The 21,217-nt window shown below is 42.4% G+C and overlaps 2 protein-coding genes across 3 annotated transcripts; one reads left to right on the forward strand and one right to left on the reverse strand.

The window, feature by feature from the left end:
• Positions 1-1,415: 1,415 nt before the first annotated feature.
• On the reverse strand, positions 1,416-12,868 carry LOC124283746 (cingulin-like). Its single transcript, XM_046719770.1, has 5 exons — positions 12,817-12,868; positions 3,700-3,987; positions 3,065-3,315; positions 2,316-2,564; positions 1,416-1,778 (listed from the first exon to the last, which is right to left on the reverse strand). Exons 1-5 carry the CDS (start codon positions 12,866-12,868, stop codon positions 1,416-1,418), a joined length of 1,203 nt encoding a protein of 400 aa, XP_046575726.1.
• Positions 12,842-19,284, forward strand: LOC124283704 (coiled-coil domain-containing protein 85C-A-like). 2 transcript variants are annotated; one of them, XM_046719715.1, is made up of 7 exons: positions 12,842-12,968; positions 13,209-13,922; positions 14,838-14,923; positions 15,909-15,983; positions 16,990-17,112; positions 17,623-17,721; positions 17,965-19,284. In XM_046719715.1, the coding sequence occupies exons 2-7, from the start codon at positions 13,223-13,225 to the stop codon at positions 18,130-18,132; spliced, it is 1,251 nt and encodes a 416-aa protein (XP_046575671.1). In that variant the 5' UTR covers positions 12,842-12,968; positions 13,209-13,222; the 3' UTR covers positions 18,133-19,284. The 2 variants fall into 2 exon arrangements, with proteins under 2 accessions (XP_046575671.1, XP_046575672.1); XM_046719716.1 differs by lacking the exon at positions 16,990-17,112.
• The last annotated feature ends 1,933 nt before the right edge of the window (positions 19,285-21,217 follow it).

Genomic DNA, 21,217 nt, shown 5'->3' on the forward strand with positions numbered 1-21,217 from the left:
TGCACAAGTCTTTAAGGTAAAGATTGAAAGTTTAAATGATAATTTCTAAAAGAAATAATCAATAGCAGACTAGGGTCCTTAGACTCTCCGCTTATCTAGACTTGCCCCTTCGAGGGATGGAATTACTATACGTCTGTTTGCAGTGAAAACGTACCGATGAATTTCACTTTAAACAACAAAATAACTCAAATGAAGTAAAATAATATTGCGAATCCTCGTAATTTTACCTTGCCAATTGAACATTTTAATCTCTTAATGCTTTAGGCGACTTAACAGTTCGGTGACAAGGTCGACTGAGTGGATCGCTGCTCCCAACCGCCGCCATATACTAGTAGCAGCAGGACCGCCTCCGTGGTGTAGTGGTTAGAGCGTCCGCCCGGAGAGCGGAAGGTCGCGGGTTCGATCCCCGACCGCGTCATACCAAAAGAGGTTAAAATATGGTACTTGTTGGTCCCTGCCTGGCGCTCGGCATTAATGGGTACAACAAGGACTGGTTGGCTCAGAGTCAGTATAATGTGTCTGAGTGGGGTATTCATGCTTCACTGCGGCATGGTACCTCAGTGGGCTAGCACTATAAAACCAGCTTAAGTCTGGGCTAGTACAAGCAGCCGCACATACACATAGACACGCATGCACGTCGTCATATGAGCGAAATATTCTCAAGTACGACGTTAAACCCAATTTCACCTCACCATATAGCAGAATATTGCTAAGTGCGGCGTTAAACAACAACCAAACCTAACCGCTGCTCACAATATTGATCGCTTGAGTAACTCGGTTATTTCCGGCAGTGGTATTATTCAGCTAGAATAGTTCTCAAGGCACCGACAAACAACAACAAAAAAACTATGTCTTGACATATTCGGGAGAAAAACAGACAAAAGAGCTAAGTGCCTCCTTGGTCATGGAGAAGTTTGGGTCACGCAGTTCGTTGTAGAACGACAGGGGTTGCGCTAGGCATGGTGGTGTATAAGAACGTGATATTTGACCTCAGTATTAGACTCGTGAAAAACGACATGGGTTAACACTTGTGCATGTGATGGGAACTAAAATGAAAATTAAGCATTTTTGAGGTAGTTTGTTTTACGTTTTGTCAAAAAGTTTGCATGCCAAACTGTTTTGTAACTTTGACGACACCTGATCTAGTAAAAGAACTATTCCAATCTTGGAGACATGGTTTTATTGACAAGCTTACCATTGCACCTATATAGTAGCGTGCATGCGTGTGTGTTCGTTAGTTTGCGTGTGTGACTCTTGTTTTGTCAGTGGAACTACAGCGATAACCCACTGAGATACTACGGCTCAGTTTCAACACTGGAACTATACTCAGACACAGTTCTTGCTCACACATTTTCCTGGAGCGCAGGGTAACAACTACCACCTTTATACTCCTTTCGCATGGCACGGCCCGGAGATCAACGTAACCCAGCACACGCTCTATCCACTAGACCACGGAGGCGGTCTTCCCGGGTAGATGCCCTTTCCACTAGACCACGGAGGTGGTCTTCCCGGGCAGATGTTCTATCCACTAGACAATGGAGGTGGTCTTCCCGGGCAGATGTTCTATCCACTAGACCACGGAGGGGGTCTTCCCGGGCTGATGCACTGTCCACTAGACCACGGAGGCGATCTTCCCGGGCAGATGGACTGTCCACTAGACCACGGTGGCGATCTTCCCGGGCAGATACACTGTCCACTAGACCACGGTGGCGATCTTCCCGGGCAGATGCACTGTCCACTAGACCACGGAGGGTCTTCTTGCGCAGATGTTCTATCCACTAGACCACGGAGGGTCTCCGGGCAGATGCACTGTCCACTAGACCACGGAGGGGGTCTCCGGCAGATGCACTGTCCACTAGACCACGGAGGCGATCTCCCGGGCAAAATGCACTGTCCACTAGACAACGGAGGCGATCTTCCCGGGCAGATGCTCTATCCATTAGACCACGGAGGCAGTCTTCTTGTGCAGATGTTCTATCCACTAGACCACAGAGGGGGTCTCCGGGCAGATGCACTGTCCACTAGACCACGGAGGCAGTCTTCTTGTGGAGATGTTCTATCCACTAGACCATGGAGGGGGTCTCCGGGCAGATGATCTATCCACTAGACCATGGAGGCAGTCTTCTTGTGGAGATGCTCTATCCACTAGACCACGGAGGCGGTCTCCCCGGGCAGATGCACTGTCCACTAGACAACGGAGGCGATCTTCCCGGACAGATGCACTGTCCACTAGACCACGGAGGCGATCTTCCCGGACAGATGCAGAGTCCACTAGATCACGGAGGCGATCTTCCCCGGGCAGATGCACTGTCCACTTGACCACGGAGGCGATCTTCCCGGGCAGATGCACTGTCCACTAGACCACGGAGGCGATCTTCCCGGGCAGATGGACTGTCCACTAGACCACGGTGGCGATCTTCCCGGGCAGATACACTGTCCACTAGACCACGGTGGCGATCTTCCCGGGCAGATGCACTGTCCACTAGACCACGGAGGGGGTCTTCTTGCGCAGATGTTCTATCCACTAGACCACGGAGGGGGTCTCCGGGCAGATGCACTGTCCACTAGACCACGGAGGGGGTCTCCGGGCAGATGCACTGTCCACTAGACCACGGAGGCGATCTCCCGGGCAAAATGCACTGTCCACTAGACAACGGAGGCGATCTTCCCGGGCAGATGCTCTATCCATTAGACCACGGAGGCAGTCTTCTTGTGCAGATGTTCTATCCACTAGACCACAGAGGGGGTCTCCGGGCAGATGCACTGTCCACTAGACCACGGAGGCAGTCTTCTTGTGGAGATGTTCTATCCACTAGACCATGGAGGGGGTCTCCGGGCAGATGATCTATCCACTAGACCATGGAGGCAGTCTTCTTGTGGAGATGCTCTATCCACTAGACCACGGAGGCGGTCTCCCCGGGCAGATGCACTGTCCACTAGACAACGGAGGCGATCTTCCCGGACAGATGCACTGTCCACTAGACCACGGAGGCGATCTTCCCGGACAGATGCAGAGTCCACTAGATCACGGAGGCGATCTTCCCCGGGCAGATGCACTGTCCACTTGACCACGGAGGCGATCTTCCCGGGCAGATGCACTGTCCACTAGACCACGGAGGCGATCTCCCCGGGCAGATGCACTGTCCACTAGACCACTGAGGCGATCTTCCCGGGCAGATGCACTGTCCACTAGACCACTGAGGCGATCTTCCCGGGCAGATGCACTGTCCACTAGACCACTGAGGCGATCTTCCCGGGCAGATGCACTGTCCACTAGACCACTGAGGCGATCTTCCCGGGCAGATGCTCTATCCACTAGACCACGGAGGCGATCTTACCGGGCAGATGCAGTGTCCACTAGACCACGGAGGCGATCTCCCCGGGCAGATGCTCTCTCCACTGGACCACGGAGGTGATCCTCCCGGGCAGATGCACTGTACACTAGACCACGGAGGCGATCTTCCCGGACAGATGCACTGTCCACTAGACCACGGAGGCGATCTTCCCGGGCAGATGCTGTATCCACTAGACCACGGAGGTGATCCTCCCGTGCAGATGCTCAGTCCACTAGACCACGGAGGCGGTCTTCCCGGGCAGATGCACTGTCCACTAGACCACTGAGGCGATCTCCCCGGGCAGATGCTCAGTCCACTAGACCACGGAGGCGATCTCCCCGGGCTGATGCTCAGTCCACTAGACCACGGAGGCGATCTCCCCGGGCTGATGCTCTCTCCACTAGACCACGGAGGCGATCTCCCCGGGCAGATGCACTGTCCACTAGACCCCGGAGGCGATCTCCCCGGGCAGATGCTCTGTCCACTAGACCACGGAGGCGATCTCCCCGGGCAGATGCTCTCTCCACTAGATCACGGAGGTGATCCTCCCGTGCAGATGCTCTCTCCACTAGATCACGGAGGCGATCCTCCCGTGCAGATGCTCTGTCCACTAGGCCACGGAGGCGATCTCCCCGGGCTGATGTTCTGTCCACTAGACCACGGAGGCGATCTCCCCGGGCTGATGCTCAGTCCACTAGGCCACGGAGGCGATCTCCCTGGGCAGATGCTCTCTCCACTAGATCACGGAGGTGATCCTCCCGTGCAGATGCTCTGTCCACTAGACCACGGAGGCGATCTCCCCGGGCAGATGCACTGTCCACTAGACCACGGAGGGGGTCTCCGTGCAGATGTCCTTTTCACTAGACAACAGTGGCGGTCATGCAGTGTTGAGGATGATCCTTTTCCACATCTTTTCATGTTCAGTATTAATTATGCCCACACTGTCCACAATATATCACTATTAGACCAGATCTATATGTTTCAATGTTAACGCTTCGTGCAAGCCTAACTTAATATTCCACTATATACTAACAACATAACCAATGGCAAAGCAAGTGTATCGAAACCTGATTTTGATCTCTGTACAACTCAGGGTAAAACAGCTAAAACTGCTGCAAACATAAGATGAGTCAGCTGAATATCGTAAAAGACGGACTTAAAAATGTACTGAACGTAACTTGAAACTTTACATTTTATCGTGCCAGAGCTAAAATCTCGTAAAAGTGATACATAGCCAAACCTAACTGAAAACAAAACCAGTCGATTAGTGTTTGGAATTTGCAAACCACAATTTATAGTACAGCAAACAGGCTGTCCCCTTGTTTCCCTAACAGGCTGACGATTTGTATTCGCAAAGAGACGATTTCACATTTTAGAGTTCGATTTACGAGGCTTATAGTGAGTACGTGTGATTCGGAAGGTCAACGTGCCACAACGTTTTCACTGACTAAGCCAAAAGCTTCAAGCCAAATAGCATCATTAAATAAATCATATTTATATATGTTGCTATAGCAACTGACAGTACTGATGTCAGCTGCAGTTATAATTACTATAATAATATATTTTAAAGGTACTGTAATATAGTCCATCGGTCATTGATTTGAGTGTATATCTACGTATATACCAAAAACAGCTGGAAAGATCTCTATGGCTGAAGTCTGACAAATCAACATAATAATAGCTTTCAGGCAACAATAATACACCGATAGATGACTTAGCATTACACTAAGCTGGCCGCATAGAGCTATGGGTAGAAGATTGGACAAAGATTTGAAAAATCAGTATTAAAAATGTGAATAAAATATATTAGATGAAAAGTCATCATTCGCAAGTTCCAAGATAAGTAACCTACCGATACATGTTTCAATATAGTTTTAACAGATAAAAAGTGTAAAATATTAACATCTTCCAATATATACAACCTGTGAAGATCCGGTTTAGAATTGATCTTCAGCAACCTATGCTTGTCGTAAGAGGCGACTAACGGTATCGGGTGGTCAGGCTCGCTGATTTGGTTGACACGTGTCATGGTATCCAAACCGCGTAGATCGATTCCCATGCTATTGGTCACTGGATTGTCTCGTCTAGACTCGATTATTTACAGTCAGCCAGCATATAGCTGGAATATTGCTGAGTGCATTCTCTTCCCACAGAGGTTACTCCTGTCATGTGTTCCTACGTAACCTCTGTTCTAATACGGCCCTTTCATGGTGTGAGCGTTCAAGACTCGTGATTGGAGACAATCAGATTTAGTTGTGCAATCAGCGACGTTGTTTCAAAAGTGACCATTCGCATGGCCTCGGTAATTTCCGTATACTTCGAGAAAACTAAACCTCTTCCTCTGCGCGATGCGCAAACGTTTCTTCTAGACAGAACTCAGTCATGTTATGGCGGATCAGTGGCGTCTCCATCGCCCTCGTTGACAACGGACAAGCTAGCCATTAAACGTCTTGTGTGTAACATCAACACAAGTCCCCGGCAGATGGGGGATATTTGTGGTCTCACATTTGCTTGTGTTAGTCATGTTGAATCTAAGTCGATGTAACACCTGTTCTGATTGGATAGAAAGAAGGGAGATAATTCGTGTTGCGATCTTTTGCCGCTAGGGGATTTTACGAGAAACGGGAAATATGGCCGTATTAGAACAGAGGTTACGCAAGAAGATATGACAGGAGTAACCTCTGTGGGAAGAGAATGTGCTGAGTGCGGCGTAAAACTAAACTCGCTCACTCTACTATTAACACCCCTCTCTGGGGATTAAATAGGAAAGGCTCTGCAGCTCACCTGAACTTAGAAGGAATATTGACGGCCCTGGTTAAACTCGGATCGGAATATTCTGTGTTCAGTCTCAAGCCACCATAGCTGCTATCATTCAAACAACTTCTGTTCTATAGACCTCGTAGTGCCAGGACAAACTGCGAGGCGTCATGTTCACAATTAACACTTTATGACGTCAGCAGGGAATTTCAATACTGTGCCAGCTGCCGGACAAACAATGTCGGCCATTATCCAACAGAATCATGCTCAATTTGCCTCAATCTATTCAGACATAAAGATTTATAGAGTTCATTTCAAGAAGAATTTTCAAATTGGAAATGTATACAGTTTATATAAAGTAAGTACAAGACACTGGAAGTATTTTTCAATATTTTTCTCCAAAGGATTGAAAATGCAGGTGTTATTGCAGCACAGAATGTCCTTTCTAATTTGAACATGTGTTTTCGTTGTTTACTTCAATGGGCCAAAATTTCATACGTTATTGCAGAAACAGATGTCTCACTAATCATTTCATCTACAAAAAAACTAGTCTAGCAGTTTATGCTAATTTCGTATAACATTTCAGCTATATAAACTCTTCAAAAAAAAGAAATGAACAGGCCAAAAATCATTCTCTTCCCACAGAGGTTACTCCTGTCATGTCTTCCTACGTAACCTCTGTTCTAATACGGCCCTTTCATGGTGTCAGCGTTCAAGACTCGTGATTGGAGACAATCAGATTTAGTTGTGCAATCAGCGACGTTGTTTCAAAAGTGACCATTCGCATGGCCTCGGTAATTTCCGTATACTTCGAGAAAACTAAACCTCTTCCTCTGCGCGATGCGCAAACGTTTCTTCTAGACAGAACTCAGTCATGTTATGGCGGATCAGTGGCGTCTCCATCGCCCTCGTTGACAACGGACAAGCTAGCCATTAAACGTCTTGTGTGTAACATCAACACAAGCCCCCGGCAGATGGGGGATATTTGTGGTCTCACATTTGCTTGTGTTAGTCATGTTGAATCTAAGTCGATGTAACACGTGTTCTGATTGGATAGAAAGAAGGGGAGATAATTCGTGTTGCGATCTTTTGCCGCTAGGGGATTTTACGAGAAACGGGAAATATGGCCGTATTAGAACAGAGGTTACGCAAGAAGATATGACAGGAGTAACCTCTGTGGGAAGAGAATGGCCAAAAATAAGGAAATTAATATTTAACGTATTTAAGTCTACGTAAGTCGATTAAGCTTGAACTTGGATGATGGAAGTTCGACACACGCATGAACATATGTATTGTTGTCATTGTCAGCATTAATTCAGTTCGCTAACAGCACATGTGTGGACACAAGGGGGCGTTCAGGTCAGTACCTGGTGACACCACCCCTTGCAGCAGTCACTGCTCGACACCGCATTGGAAGGGATTGCACAAGTCGTCGGATTTTTGCTTGGGGAATTCATCGCCAGTCCTCCTGCAACGCGATGGCAAGTTAGGCAAGTGTCTGGGGTCGATGGTGACGTTTACTGACGCGTCGATCAGGTTCGTCCCACAGATGCTCGATCAGGTTCAGATCAGGCCATTTGGAACGCCAGGGAAGGGCATTGACGTTTGCGAAGGCACCTGTTACACGAGCTGCGTGGGGTCGAGCCTTCTCGTGTTGAAACAGCACCCTCTGGCGGTTAAAAAGTGGGAGGAGGTGAGGTCGCAGGATTTGGTCGATGTAGCCATTTGCTGTAAGATTGCCTCGAACCACCTATGGCTCTGATCTACACGTGTAGGACATGGTTCCACACACCATGACGCTATCTCCACCAAAAGTGTCCACCTGTCGGAGGCAGTTCAGCGCAAAACGTTCGTGTCGACGTCAATGGACGCATTGTCTCCGGGGTCCCATCACGTCGTTACAGGAGGGGGGCGGTGGGGTAGTCTAGTGGTTAAAGCGTTTGCTCGTTACGCCGAAGACTCGGGTTCGAATCCCCACATGGGTACAATGAGTGAAGCCCATTTCTGGTGTCCCCCGCCGTGATATTGCTGGAATATTGCTAAAAGCGGCGTAAAACCAAACTCAGTCAGTCAGTCGTTACAGGAGGAAACGCGATTCATCGCTGAACCAAACGCGTTGCCAGTTCCCCAGGTTCCATGCATGTATCCTGTTGCAAAATGGACAGGTCGTTGTAGGTGTAGTCCTGTGAGGACAGGTCCAACTTTTGGTCGATATGCTCGAATTCTCACTTCTCTCAGACGATTTCTGAAGGTTTGGTCGGAAATTCTTGAAAGAGCAGGCATATGTCCTGCAGGATTCGTTGCTGTAGCAAATCGGTGACGTATATGAAACACCCGGATGAATCGGTCCTGAGCAGAAGTGGTCACTCTGGCTCTTCCACCTTTGGGACGATCTTGGGTCGAATTGAAGCAAGTACATCGATGCCATAACCATGCAAGCTATGGAGCTATGGTGGACGTTGAAGTGTCTTACAACGACAGACAGGGACTCCCCTGCTTCCAAACGTCCAATGGCGATATTTCGGTCAGTAGCATTCGATCTTGGCATTTTTTATCTTCGTTTACATCGTAAATTTCGTAATGAAATGGTTAACTTGGTTTGTACTTGTAGTCGATGTCTCTATTCATGTTTCCGACACATTGCACATGCAGTACGTGGAACAACTTTCTGCAAGCACTTTTCATGTATCGTATTCATTTTTTATGACAAACGTTTACAAACACGTTTTGGGGTTCGTTTGCGCGCAATACACAACAACCACGACATGATTAACGGGATTCAAACATAGGAATTGTCTTAATGGCGGTTGCTGTCAAAATATATCGAAATGAACTGCTGAAAACGCCTGTGTGTTTTGTTTTGCTTTTCTCACTTTTTGCTCTCTCACACATACACACACCACATGTATCACACTTGTGTATAGGAAGTCAGGCTCGTTGACTTCGTTGACACATGTCATCGTGGATAGATGTTCATGCTGTTGATCACTGGATTGTCTGGTCCAGACTCGATTATTTACAGACCGCCGCCATATAGCTGACATATTGCTGAGTGGGGCGTTAAACAACAAACCAACCATTTCTGCAACATGGATAACAACTATAAATTGTCGTGACAGGACTTTACTCATTTAATGACGTTACCTTGGTTACGCATTTCATCACGAAAAACTGTGATGTGTAGAACACTTAATTATACGTGTTTGACATGGTGCTCAGGATGCACCTGTGCGTGTTTGGCGTGCACGCTAAATTGTATGCCATGTCATCACAAGGTGTGTTGAGTACAAGAGTTCTTGTTGAGATTTTAAGGCGCTCCCCTAGCCTCAGTTGGCATTGCTCACATTCCGGCTTCTTATAGTCTGTATCATATTTCTGCGCTGAACAAATCTTTTTTGATAGAAAACGCATTGTTGTTCATATAGTTTCTTATAATGTTTTTGTTTACTTACTTATCTTGAAAGAAAACGTTGTCAAACCATCTATTTAACAAACTAGCGTCTGCACAGTGGCCTCTAGCTACATAGAGTATGGGTATTCTATTTCAGGGCCTTGTACACCCTCTGGTGGAATGTCAAGCACGGCCTTGTGACATTCCACATGTAGCATATATATCTAGGGATTGGAGTAGAGGCGGTGTTTGGTGAAGAAGTGCATGTGATGATAATTAAACATTTCTAAAACCAACATGGCAATTTCTGCGTCGGTGATCCCGAGTTATAACGAGCCTCAAACAACCAATTATAACGTAAGAGGCCTCAAACGGGTGGCGACACCAATATATTGTCGTAAGAGGCGACTAAATGGTCGGGTGGTGACACTCTCTGTTGCATATGTGGCATCATACGCCGCTTTTAGCAATATTCCAGCAATATTCCAGCAATATCACGGTATGGGACACCTAAAAATGGTCTTAACACAGTGTACCCATGCGGGGATTCGAACCCGGGTCTTCGGCGTGACGAGCGAACGCTTTAACCACGAGGTTACCCCGCCTCGTGAAAATAATGAAGGTTTTGATGTAATTATTATTTTTTCTTTTTCATCAATGTATGAAATGCCAATGATATGGTATTCAGCTTAGCGTGAGAAGATGATTCGTTTAAGTTCCAAACACGATGAGCCTGTTGTTGTTATGGGTGGTGTTTAAGTAATAAGCTAAAATCATATGACTAGTCGCTCCACTGGTTTAGTGGATAGCGCGTCTGCTCGGCGAGAGGAGGGTCAGTGGTCTACTCCCATTTGTGAGAACTCCCAGTTGTGAGACTCCCAGTTATGAGACAGTGGAGTAGGTAATTAACAACGAAAACACACCATACTCCCCTGTCTGATAGAATGGATTCACCCTAGCTAATTACTGATTGGCTATATAACTGAATCTTGTGGAGGTAACTTAATGACACTTTATAAGATAAATTGTTTAACATACTCAGGTAAATGTCTTTAATAATTAAACACTTTGTGTAGGTTACTTCGTGATCAAAGAGAAATTAATTTACCTACTCAAATTTATTCCGTCTCCGAAACTACAAGCTATAGTTTAAGAAATAACTCTGAAATAACTCTGAAATTTACAGTCGAAATGACCCTTATGCCAAACCCTTTCTACCCGACACAATAAATTTATGGAATGCCCTACCAAATTGCAAAGAGTCATGCTGTCTCAAAGAATTTTAAAACCTAATTACAAAGCCGAAAACAAGATTTATATTGATCTTAATTATGGCTCTTGTTTTGTCAAATCGTTCATTGCTGCCTCAGGCTCGGATCTAGCGACTCAAACGCCGATAAGTATAACAGACATTTAATAGACAGTGCATGTTGCTCTTGTGGATATCAACTACCCGTTATAACCTGGATAATTTTTTGAACGGAAACAAAGAATTTACTCCTTGTGTAAACCAGAAAATAGTTGAATCCGTCCACGATTATATCATCAAGACACAACCTTCAAGTTTTCACAGGGAAATACTGAAATTAACTCAACAACCTTCTCATGATTGATTTATATTCCCACAATACCTTGTTAGACACACACACAACTCTAAATCTCTAATTATGACTACTTAGAGAATAGTTGTATTTGATGTAATCTGTATATATTTATATGTACTTAAAAATATATTTATGCAATAGTCAATATCGATGACGTCACATCCTCCATTTCAGTTTATATTTTATGTTGCATGGGAGCGGTGTTAACATAAGCAGTAATACTTCACCAATCCCAATTCATTTTCATAAATAATAATAAAATATGTTTAAACCAAAATGACTTTCAAACTTCATAATAGTCAATAAAAAGGTGTTATCATAATTACATATTCTTCTGAATAAATAAAATATTCAATGAACTAATTTATTTCTGTTGTGTAAATATAATCTTTGATAATCTATTTCATTAATCAACTCATCAATGAACTATGCCTCCTGTGGGTACTGGGCTGGGCTGATCCCACTTTCATTTTAAGGATGTGGAAACACCACCTACTGAACCATTAATTAATGTGTCTCACAAATGGGAGGACACCGGGTCAGTGGTTCCAGTCCGTCTGTGACCACATTTACAATCGTAGAAGTGTTATATTGAATGGGAGTGTGTGCTGCAATGCCATTGGTCAAAGGCGTTGGTAAACGGCTATAGATCCCGGAAATTGTTCGGACTTTCTATTGAGTGTGAAAACTTTTCCTGTTTAGTTTTTCAGTTTTTCGCTATTTAATCCCAAATTTGAACAAAAATCATTCCCCTTGGCAAAATTTGCAACGTCAGATCTATTTAAGGATTTAAGAAAACCTTCGATCTAGTTGTGGGAGAGATTTTGTATTTACATTCGATCTTTAAACTTTATTTATATCTTTATTTATATATATGAGTATTCATTTGTTTTGGTTTTATTTGTTTTGTTGTTTTTTTATATGTGCGTGTCTGTGTGGGTGGGTTGGGGGCTGTATTTGCATCAACTGAAATCCGTGCAACAGTGTGCAAAATAGTTTCAGAATGTCGCCAGTCAGTCGGGATAGCAATGCCTGAACGTCAGTAACCCACAAAATAATTCACTAGCCCGAAATTTGAATGTAGGCACGGGTTTCATCATTAAGCTGCTACTATGATGAACATTTTTATCAGACCATAATCTTGCATGATTTAAAAGTGTATTATAACTTAACAAGTCGGAGAGAGAAGGATATTTAAAAATGATCCCATGAAAATTCATCAGCCAATCGGGCCAGTAAATCTCCACAGTCTCTAGTATTTTACTAGCCACGGGCTAGCGGGCCAGTGGCTATTTCGCACACTGTTGTATAACCAACGCCACCCCGCCGTTTGTTATGATGGGGAGATTGACCATTATCCCGCCCCGATCCCATTTTGTTCACTTCAGTTGCCGTGAAAGCCATGGTGGCTGTGTGGGTTAGATCTCTGAGTCAGGGTGCTTGACTGGGAGGGTGGATTCAAATCCCAGATAGAAATCTAGAATCTGTACTTTAAAATTACTGAGAAAGCGTAATCCCAAATAAACATAAACCACTTTCTAAATATCATTGTGTATTCACAATGCTTATAGTATTATTATCCTCCCTTCTACAGTTTCAATTAACGTAGTAAAAAAATTTTTTCGCAATATACCATGGCACACAAGTAACATTTTCCTGCATTTTCTGCATTCCACGAGGTTCCCGTGGGATCATAATGTTGAAACAGGCTATAAAAACTTTTTATCACATTCCTCCACGCCACCTAGCGGGAATTTACCGGAGACGGGAAAGTCGGCCATGTTTACGATTTATTGACGGACGAGGTGCATGGATTTCCCTCACAAAATGGACTGATAAACTCCAGTTATCTTTATTTAGCTTTCGATTTCGACAAAACAAGTAAGTTGTGAGTTGTTTATGTGGATTGTCAGTTTACTTTTGCAGTTTCTACTTTTGTATGCAATAACAACGCTGATGTGACGGGTATCCCTAAGTTGCCAAACCACAAATTGTCCACATCGTTTGCATTGTCAACCTGATCTCTGTAGTTTGCTAACGGGTTGGACTTGTGCCATATAAAAACATATGCTATATGTTAATTAGCTGGTTAAATAAACGATCAAACATTGCCTGTTTCAGCCTGATCCAACAAAATGGACTGGGAAACGCATCGTCCTAGTGCACCATCCACACCCACCAGCATGTCGAGCCAGTCGACTGGAACAAGTTCGACTCGTGCACTTCCATACAAGACTTTTAACCCAAGTCCGTCTGTCACGGCTCTTACCAAACTGTCAGACGAAGAGCTGCGACGTAAAGGTGCAGAGGACCTAATACGGATACTGAGGCGTGTAGAATGTGACTACAAGTACCTGTTGACAGAATTAACAGGCATTACAAAGGACGCTAACAGGAGGATGCAGATACACCTTATGGAATTACGAAGTTTAAAAGATATTAATCAGAAATTACAAGATGATAATCAGGAGTTGAGAGATCTGTGCTGTTTCTTAGATGATGACAGACAGAAGGGGCGAAAACTTGCCCGTGAATGGCAAAGGTTTGGCCGATATACAGCAAGTGTAATGAGAAGTGAAGTTGCTGCTTATCAGGAAAAACTGCGCGAACTTGAACAGAAGCAAGAAGAGTTGATCAAGGACAACACTGAATTGAAAGAATTATGCCTTTACCTGGATCAAGAGAGGATACAGTTCACAGGAGCCAGGGATGAAGGAGACGGAAGCAGTAATGGTACTACAACTGCTCATGAAGAGGGGCCTGCCTCTCACTTGCTTCATCAACCAATGATCACGAGTCAGTCTGTCGGTGGACATTCAAACAGGACATCAAACAGTAATATATTTTATCCTTTTACCTTGACATGGACCAAGAACAAATAAGCTTTATTATGGTTCCATAGACATGATTTTAAAAGAAGGGTCGGTCAGCAGGAAAACAAAAATCCCAATTCAGGTTATTGTAATTATAACAATTGTTTTGGCTTTGTATTGCACTGAAAATATTTTTATCCATTTTTTTTTTTATATTATTGGTTTTGTTCTGTCACTCCAGTTTTGGCCTGTTGTCTATAGATATGGATATAAAATGGCCAGACCGTAAATATGCCCCTTGTTTATGCAAAGATACAAAGATCATTATAATCCTATATTCACCTTGATTATGATCAGTGAAAACCTTTTGTGTGGCAATGAATGTCCAAGTCTTCTAAGGCACAACAATTCAGTAAACAGAGTTGCGTCCCTTGAGCATGCCAGAAATCTGTGATTGTGGGTTTGATTATGTTTGTAGGTTTGTCAGCACCATACCTGTGGTGAACATGCAAGACTTTCACCATTTCAGGCTTTCCTCACACATTACACGATGAAAATTGGGGTTAAAATTGGCAACTGACGAGATAGGGTGGTCAGGCTCGTTGACACATCCCAATCGTAGATTGAGGCTCATGCTGTTGATCACTGGATTGTCTGGACCAGACTTGATTATTTATAGACTGCTGCCATATAGCTGGAATATTGCTGAGTGCATCGATAAACAAGAAACAAATCTCCCACATTAAGCTGACACATCATAATGTAATTTTAATTGTAACTGGAATACTGTTAAACATGGCTTGAAACCAAACTCACTGTGATGCCTGGTGTATCAGCACCAAACCTGTGGTCCTTGGTTTTCACCAATGATGAGCAGTCAATATTTAACTTAGTCGCTCCTATGAATGGAATGATCATCTACTGTTCCATCTTACAGTTCCTGAGCAAACAATGAACTACATCAAACAGCTGGAGAACAAAGTTCGACATTTGGAAGATGAAAAGAAACAAACTGGGCAACTGGTCAGTATTCAAGTTACACTCATCAGTTAGGGCTTGGTATATAAGAAAACCGTATGATGATAGTAGTTATCAAAATTGTTCACAGATTTTGTGTGCATGACCATGATTATATTTACTACAGACATGGGATCTAATGAAGCGATGTGATATATGCAGTTGCTCTTTTATTTACTTGATTTGGTTTTGTGCTGGAAAACTACCATCACCTAGCATACCTATCTTGGAGTATTTTGGTTGTTTTTTGTTTGATTTGTTTTAGCATGTTAAGGATGGGTTGGTGGGTTCAAATGGATTCTGGTACAGACTATCTTTAAATAATGTGTGGCAAAACCTCATGGACCTTCTTAATTCTGAACATTTCTGAACAAACCAAAACACCACTTCTTTAACTCACCACATTTCTTCCGATATGTATGGTAGCATTTGATTAACATTGATATGTCATAAGAGGAAGTTATGTTGATGTCTCCTGCGAAAAAGAATTATTTTGCTCTTGGCTTAGTTTTTAGTACCTTTTAAATGTAATTCATATGGATTATTCTCAGCTAGGTTTTCTAGACAGAATTGTACTCAGGCTTAGGATCAGTAGATAAAGATGTTTTTATTGATTTGAAATCATAAGTGTCTGTTACAACAGGGACATTTTTGTTATTTTGCTCTTGGCTTAGTTTTTAGTACCTTTTAAATGTTATTCATATGGATTATTCTCAGCTAGGTTTTCTAGATGGAATTTTACTAGGCTTAGGATCAGTAGATAAAGATGTTTTTATTGATTTGAAATCATAAGTGTCTGTTACAACAGGGACATTTTTGTTTAATGGTCTTGGCTTAGTTTTTAGTACCTTTTAAATGTTATTCATATGGATTATTCTCAGATAGGTTTTCTAGACAGAATTTTACTCAGGCTTAGGATCAGTAGATAAAGATGTTTTTATTGATTTGAAATCATAAGTGTCTGTTACAACAGGGACAATTTTCATTGCAGAGAGACCGTAACAGCACTGATGGCTACCGACAAAGTACAAGTGGCCAGTTGAGCAATAGACTGGATGCATTACAGGTGTGGTTTTGGCATGAGTCATTAGTACCTTTTCTGCTTTCTTGATCATACCAATCCAATAATGTTATCCTATTGTTGTTCTGTGCATGATTGTTATATATAATATACATGTATATGAAGATATTTTGCATAAACAACATTCTATTTTTCCTCGGAATATGTTGGGATGTAATCAAAATGTTTTTGGATTCCAGAATTAAAATAGTACTGTACTGTCAAAGTAAGATGAATCATCTGTTTATCCTTGGCATGTTTAGTAAATATCGTAGATAAGCTCACCTGATAAAGAGTGGCTCATCATGCTTATGTGTTCTTGTTGACTACCAGCCTTATTTTATAAACATTTACATTCTCGACATGTTTTTCATACAAAAACACAATACCTTTGAAGTCTATATGATCCCAGCAGTGCTACAAAGTGCATTGATGTCATTTACGCTTGCTCACAGATATCTAACCTAGTTTTTATTTCTAACAATACACCTGTGGATTATTACCATGCAGTGCTGATGTGAAACTATTGAACTATGAATGTGATCATTTTGGGCTCATTTATATCATTTCATCCATGTTTATGCTGATATAGTTTTGTGGTTAAGGCATTGCTCATCACACCAAAGGCCTGGGTTTGTTTCCAAAAATGGGTACAATGTTTGAAGCACACTTCTGATGTTCACAGCAGTGGTACTGCTGGAAAATAGTTAAAGGTGGCAACAGATCTACACTTTGACCATAATACTCGTGAATATGGATTAACTGATATATTTTAATGAGTGAGCTATGTACAAATAGACTTGTAACCAAATCACATGGATGTTGTAACAATTTTCTGCAAAACAGAAATTGTAGTTAGCATTTTTTTCCTTTCATTACTAATTACATCATCTTTCACTTTTTGTGCATAGTATCCATCACTGTTCAGTCTAGACTAACACTAGAGACCCTTCTGCATGTTACCTTAGATATGAGTGGATGATAGCATGTGCCTCCCCCCTTGTTTTGCCAGCAATCATCTGGAGGTGTTCCGCGTCGGTCAGGGCCCATGGGGCATGTGTCAAGTGCTGCTCCCTCCCTCACCACACCGTCAGCAGGGGCCAGTAAACCAGAGGCAGTTGTGCATGCTATGAAGGTTTGCATGATCAGCATGTGTTCTATGTTTAACCTGCAGTCACTTCAAAAAGAAAATGTTATTATAAATAGGTATGAAAAATATAACGGAATTTATGACAGTGGCAAACCCTGTTAAAATTTACAATGGTTTGTTATTTTATGGAGAGACTTCTATGAGGACCCACCATTTACAGGAGTAATCATTAACAAGACTAACACTTTCACATTGTTAGTAAAGTTTGCATAGGTACAGTAAATTAGCTTGCAGAAAGATTTATTAGTTTAGACTCATTTTCCTTCAGTCTTTTTAGAACACATGACAAGAGCTATTGTGATGTATTTGTGTATTTAGTTAGGTATTTTGTGAACTTGGTTTTTTCCATCTGTCTTCACCACAGCACAAATCACTCCTTTCACCGTCACTGAATCCCATAGATAAAGCTAGTGCTGACATGATTATCTCTCTTCCTCTTTGTTTCAGCTGAATGACCTATTGATCATTGCTAAAAGCTGATGTCTATATTAACAGGTTCTGCAAGTGCATGAGCAGCTGGAGAGAGCAGAGAGAGATGTCGGAGATGAGAACTTAGACGACAAGGAGAAAGCCATTGTGAGGGAGATGTGTAATGTAAGGGATGGCAATGAAAGCTGTATTGATTTTTCTATGTACTGTTTGTTTTTGCAGAGCTATAAGAAACCATTAGTGCAATATTATTACAGAAAGGCATTCTCTGTACATTCTGAAATTAACATGGATTTTTCCATTCTGCCAAAGATAAGTGGACCTAATGGTGTAATTACAATGATGATTGCCATTTCAATGAAGACCTATTTGTGTTAGATGAGTTATGCTTGTATTTCGTATTCCCAGGTTGTATGGAGGAAACTTGGTGATGTGGCACCAGAAAGGAACAACCTTCGGAGTGGTTATTCCGGATCTTCGGTTCTTTCCCGGCAGGGTTATCCTCCACCCCCACCCCCAGACTCTTTCTCCCCACCCCACCTGCTCCAGGGATCAGTCCTGGTCCCCAGTCTCTAGGATTCCAGTCTCCTCCCCCTCCCCCAGGCTATAATCCTCCTTCGTCACTTACACATCACTCTGCAAATTCAGGACTTTCTACCCACCCCACTAGCTCCAGCTTGAACAGCCATCCTTCAAATTCCACTATGAATAGTCACCCGTCTAGCTCTACAATGAATCATCACACATCGAACTCCATGATGAACCATCACTCAACTTCAAGTTACCACTCTACAACCTCCATGGGCTATCATCCCTCAACCTCGTCTGTTGGCCACCACACTTCATCATCTTCCATGGGACAACATCCATCATCGATGAGTCACCATCCCTCAACATCTTCTATGGGGCAACATACCATTTCCTCCTCTGGACCTCCACCAATGAACCATCTACCTTCATCAAGTTCCCATGGGCATCCATCTCACTCATCACACATGTATTCGAACACCATGTCAAGCAATGGCCCTAGTTCCAGTCTGGGACATCACGGTACCTCTTACTCTTCCCACCCGTCTCAGACATACCGCCACCCTCCACCTATACCAGGAAGTCACCTGCAAGCCCAGAGCTCCCCCCACACTCCTCCCCCTTCTACACCCATCCCAATGGAACAACCCCCACCCCCTGCCCCAAGACAGATGCATTATCACCAAGAATGGAGGCAGAATTATCTTGATGGATCTGGACATCGATAGAAGTTCAGGGAAGCGTTCCTCGATTCACTTCTGTTTTAGAAATAATTTGAGAACTGCTTAGTGCTACACTAGTCTGCTTGGAACATGTATGACTAGAATGCCATATAACTACTGGAGAAAATATATCTCAGAACCTGTTTCAACCATTATCACTGTGATATAGTATATACATGTACAAAAGAGGAAAGACAAATTGGCAGTTGTCCTATAGTCCTTGCCAAAGTTTGTGTCATGTGAACGGCTAGAAAGTTACCATTTTTCGGGTTTGGCTAAATGTTATCACTATAAGGACTTGTGAACTAAAGATGTTTAAGGACTCGTATACTAAGGATATAAGTGCCTGCCAATTGTGAATCTTGTTAAATGTTCTGTGAAGCTGAAAAGTATACTATTCACACTTTGCTAAGCATCAAATCATGGATTCATCAGAAAACTATGATGTGAGGTCTAATTTGTTTTTTAAATCTAAGCTTATTGTAAGCATGGATCCTTGGTTTCAGTATGTCACTGCATCTTTTGGATCCCATACCTGCTATTGACAGGTATAGTGTACTTGTCAATGATTCGTTCCATGATTTGCAAAATGGTTAATTGGTGCCATGAAACCCATTTTTATGGTTACTCATGTATCAGGTGCTTAAGGTTACATTAAAGTGGCTGTTTGCCTAAAGAGGGGTTACCATATTATTATGTATCCAGTTTTAAATGGATACAATTCCAAATTATAAATCTATGCTTAAGTAAAGTTTGGAGTTTTTGTGACCCTTAGCTAAGTGTGAGTAGTATATATTTAGTACATGACAAATCCCTACATAAACACACAGTAGTGATATAAATGGATATACAGAACAGTAAGACCCCGTCACCGAAATACCTTAGTTGTGCGTGCGACGTTAAATAAAACAAATAACTAACTAGTAAGACCTTTGTCTGTTAGTATTATTTAAAAGCTGTGGAGTCCATGAAGTAACTACCAAAACATCGCAATGAACAAATATTAATTTCCAAAGCTAAACCTGTTTCCATCAGTTAATATTTTGACATGGTCTGTGACACAGACGAATATGGACATGTTTAGAGCCATTTCTTAAATCACGTTCTTCAGTATTTTGACATGGTCTGTGACACAGATAAATATGGACACATTTAGAGCCATTTCTTTAATCACATTCTTCAATATTTTGACATGGTCTGTGACACAGATGAATATGGATATGTTTAGAGCTTTATCATGGTGAATAATGATTTGATAGTACTATGCATCTTATCGCCACTTGGCACTGTTACCATGGTTACACCTGCCACTTTGACAAGGCTCTCTTTGATTAATGTGTTGTTTGGCATGCTAAAATGCAGTTGATAGTTACATAGTATGAATATTTGAAAAATTGTCTGTCAAAGTTCCACTGCCAAAGTGTAATTGTTATTAACTGTTCTATTTATTCTTTGAAAAAAAGTGTGCAATTTCAGTTTCAGTCATGATAATTACATTCATCTTTTCATTATTGTCCCAAACGATTTTGTTCAGTATTAAGGGGTATGTTTCAGCAGACATCATTTTGAATCCCTGCTGTATGTAAAGGCAAAGCCAAGGCACTAATGTTCTGCGATGGAAATGAAAATACATCAACTAACATTATTACCCGTTTTAGCTGTTCAAACACTATTCCATACACATTAGGATGAAAATACCCTGACTGAGAATTCTGTCTCAGACATTTTCTGTAACTGGGATATAAAATGGAAATCCTAAACAATAATTTCTCAAAAGAGAAATTGGTCAAATCGAGTCATTTTCTGTTTATGTAGCTGTGCATACAATTAGACTACATGCACACGTGGAATAATGACTGATCTGCTTACTTTTTGATCTGAAAATGGAGAGTCGCGTATGATTTTGTTTTGTATTTGACATTGTAGTGTATAAAGTATTGTATGTAGCTTATTTACCTTTATATTAGTGTGGGTTTTTCTCATTTTTACCATCTTCACAATAGGGCATGTTCAGTGTTGTTCCTCCTATAACCATATATCTGTAGATGTTGGGGTTTGTGCTGTATTTTACAGTGTGCTCTCTGTAGGTGCTGTTTACTATGTTACACTGTATTGACTTTTCCTGTGATAACATAACCTCCTATTATTTTTCATATATTTCGGAGATAGGAGGCATTGTTACTTATCATCGAATAAGCTGTATGGATTGACATTCAGTGTTGTGAAAATCTCAATCTTGATGAATTGTACGATTACAGGACTTTATCCCTGTTGTGCCTATTCACACTTCACCTGCTGTCTTCACCAACAGTTTGTTTTTATAGAATTAAACCATGAAAAGATTAGTTCGCACATATGAACCATGTACAGAAAACCATCAATGACAGTATGTCACAATGGGGGATATTTAG

This window comes from Haliotis rubra, unplaced genomic scaffold (genome assembly GCF_003918875.1).
Source record: "Haliotis rubra isolate DU_JTF1 unplaced genomic scaffold, ASM391887v1 Scf32, whole genome shotgun sequence".
Lineage (NCBI taxonomy): Eukaryota > Metazoa > Mollusca > Gastropoda > Lepetellida > Haliotidae > Haliotis > Haliotis rubra.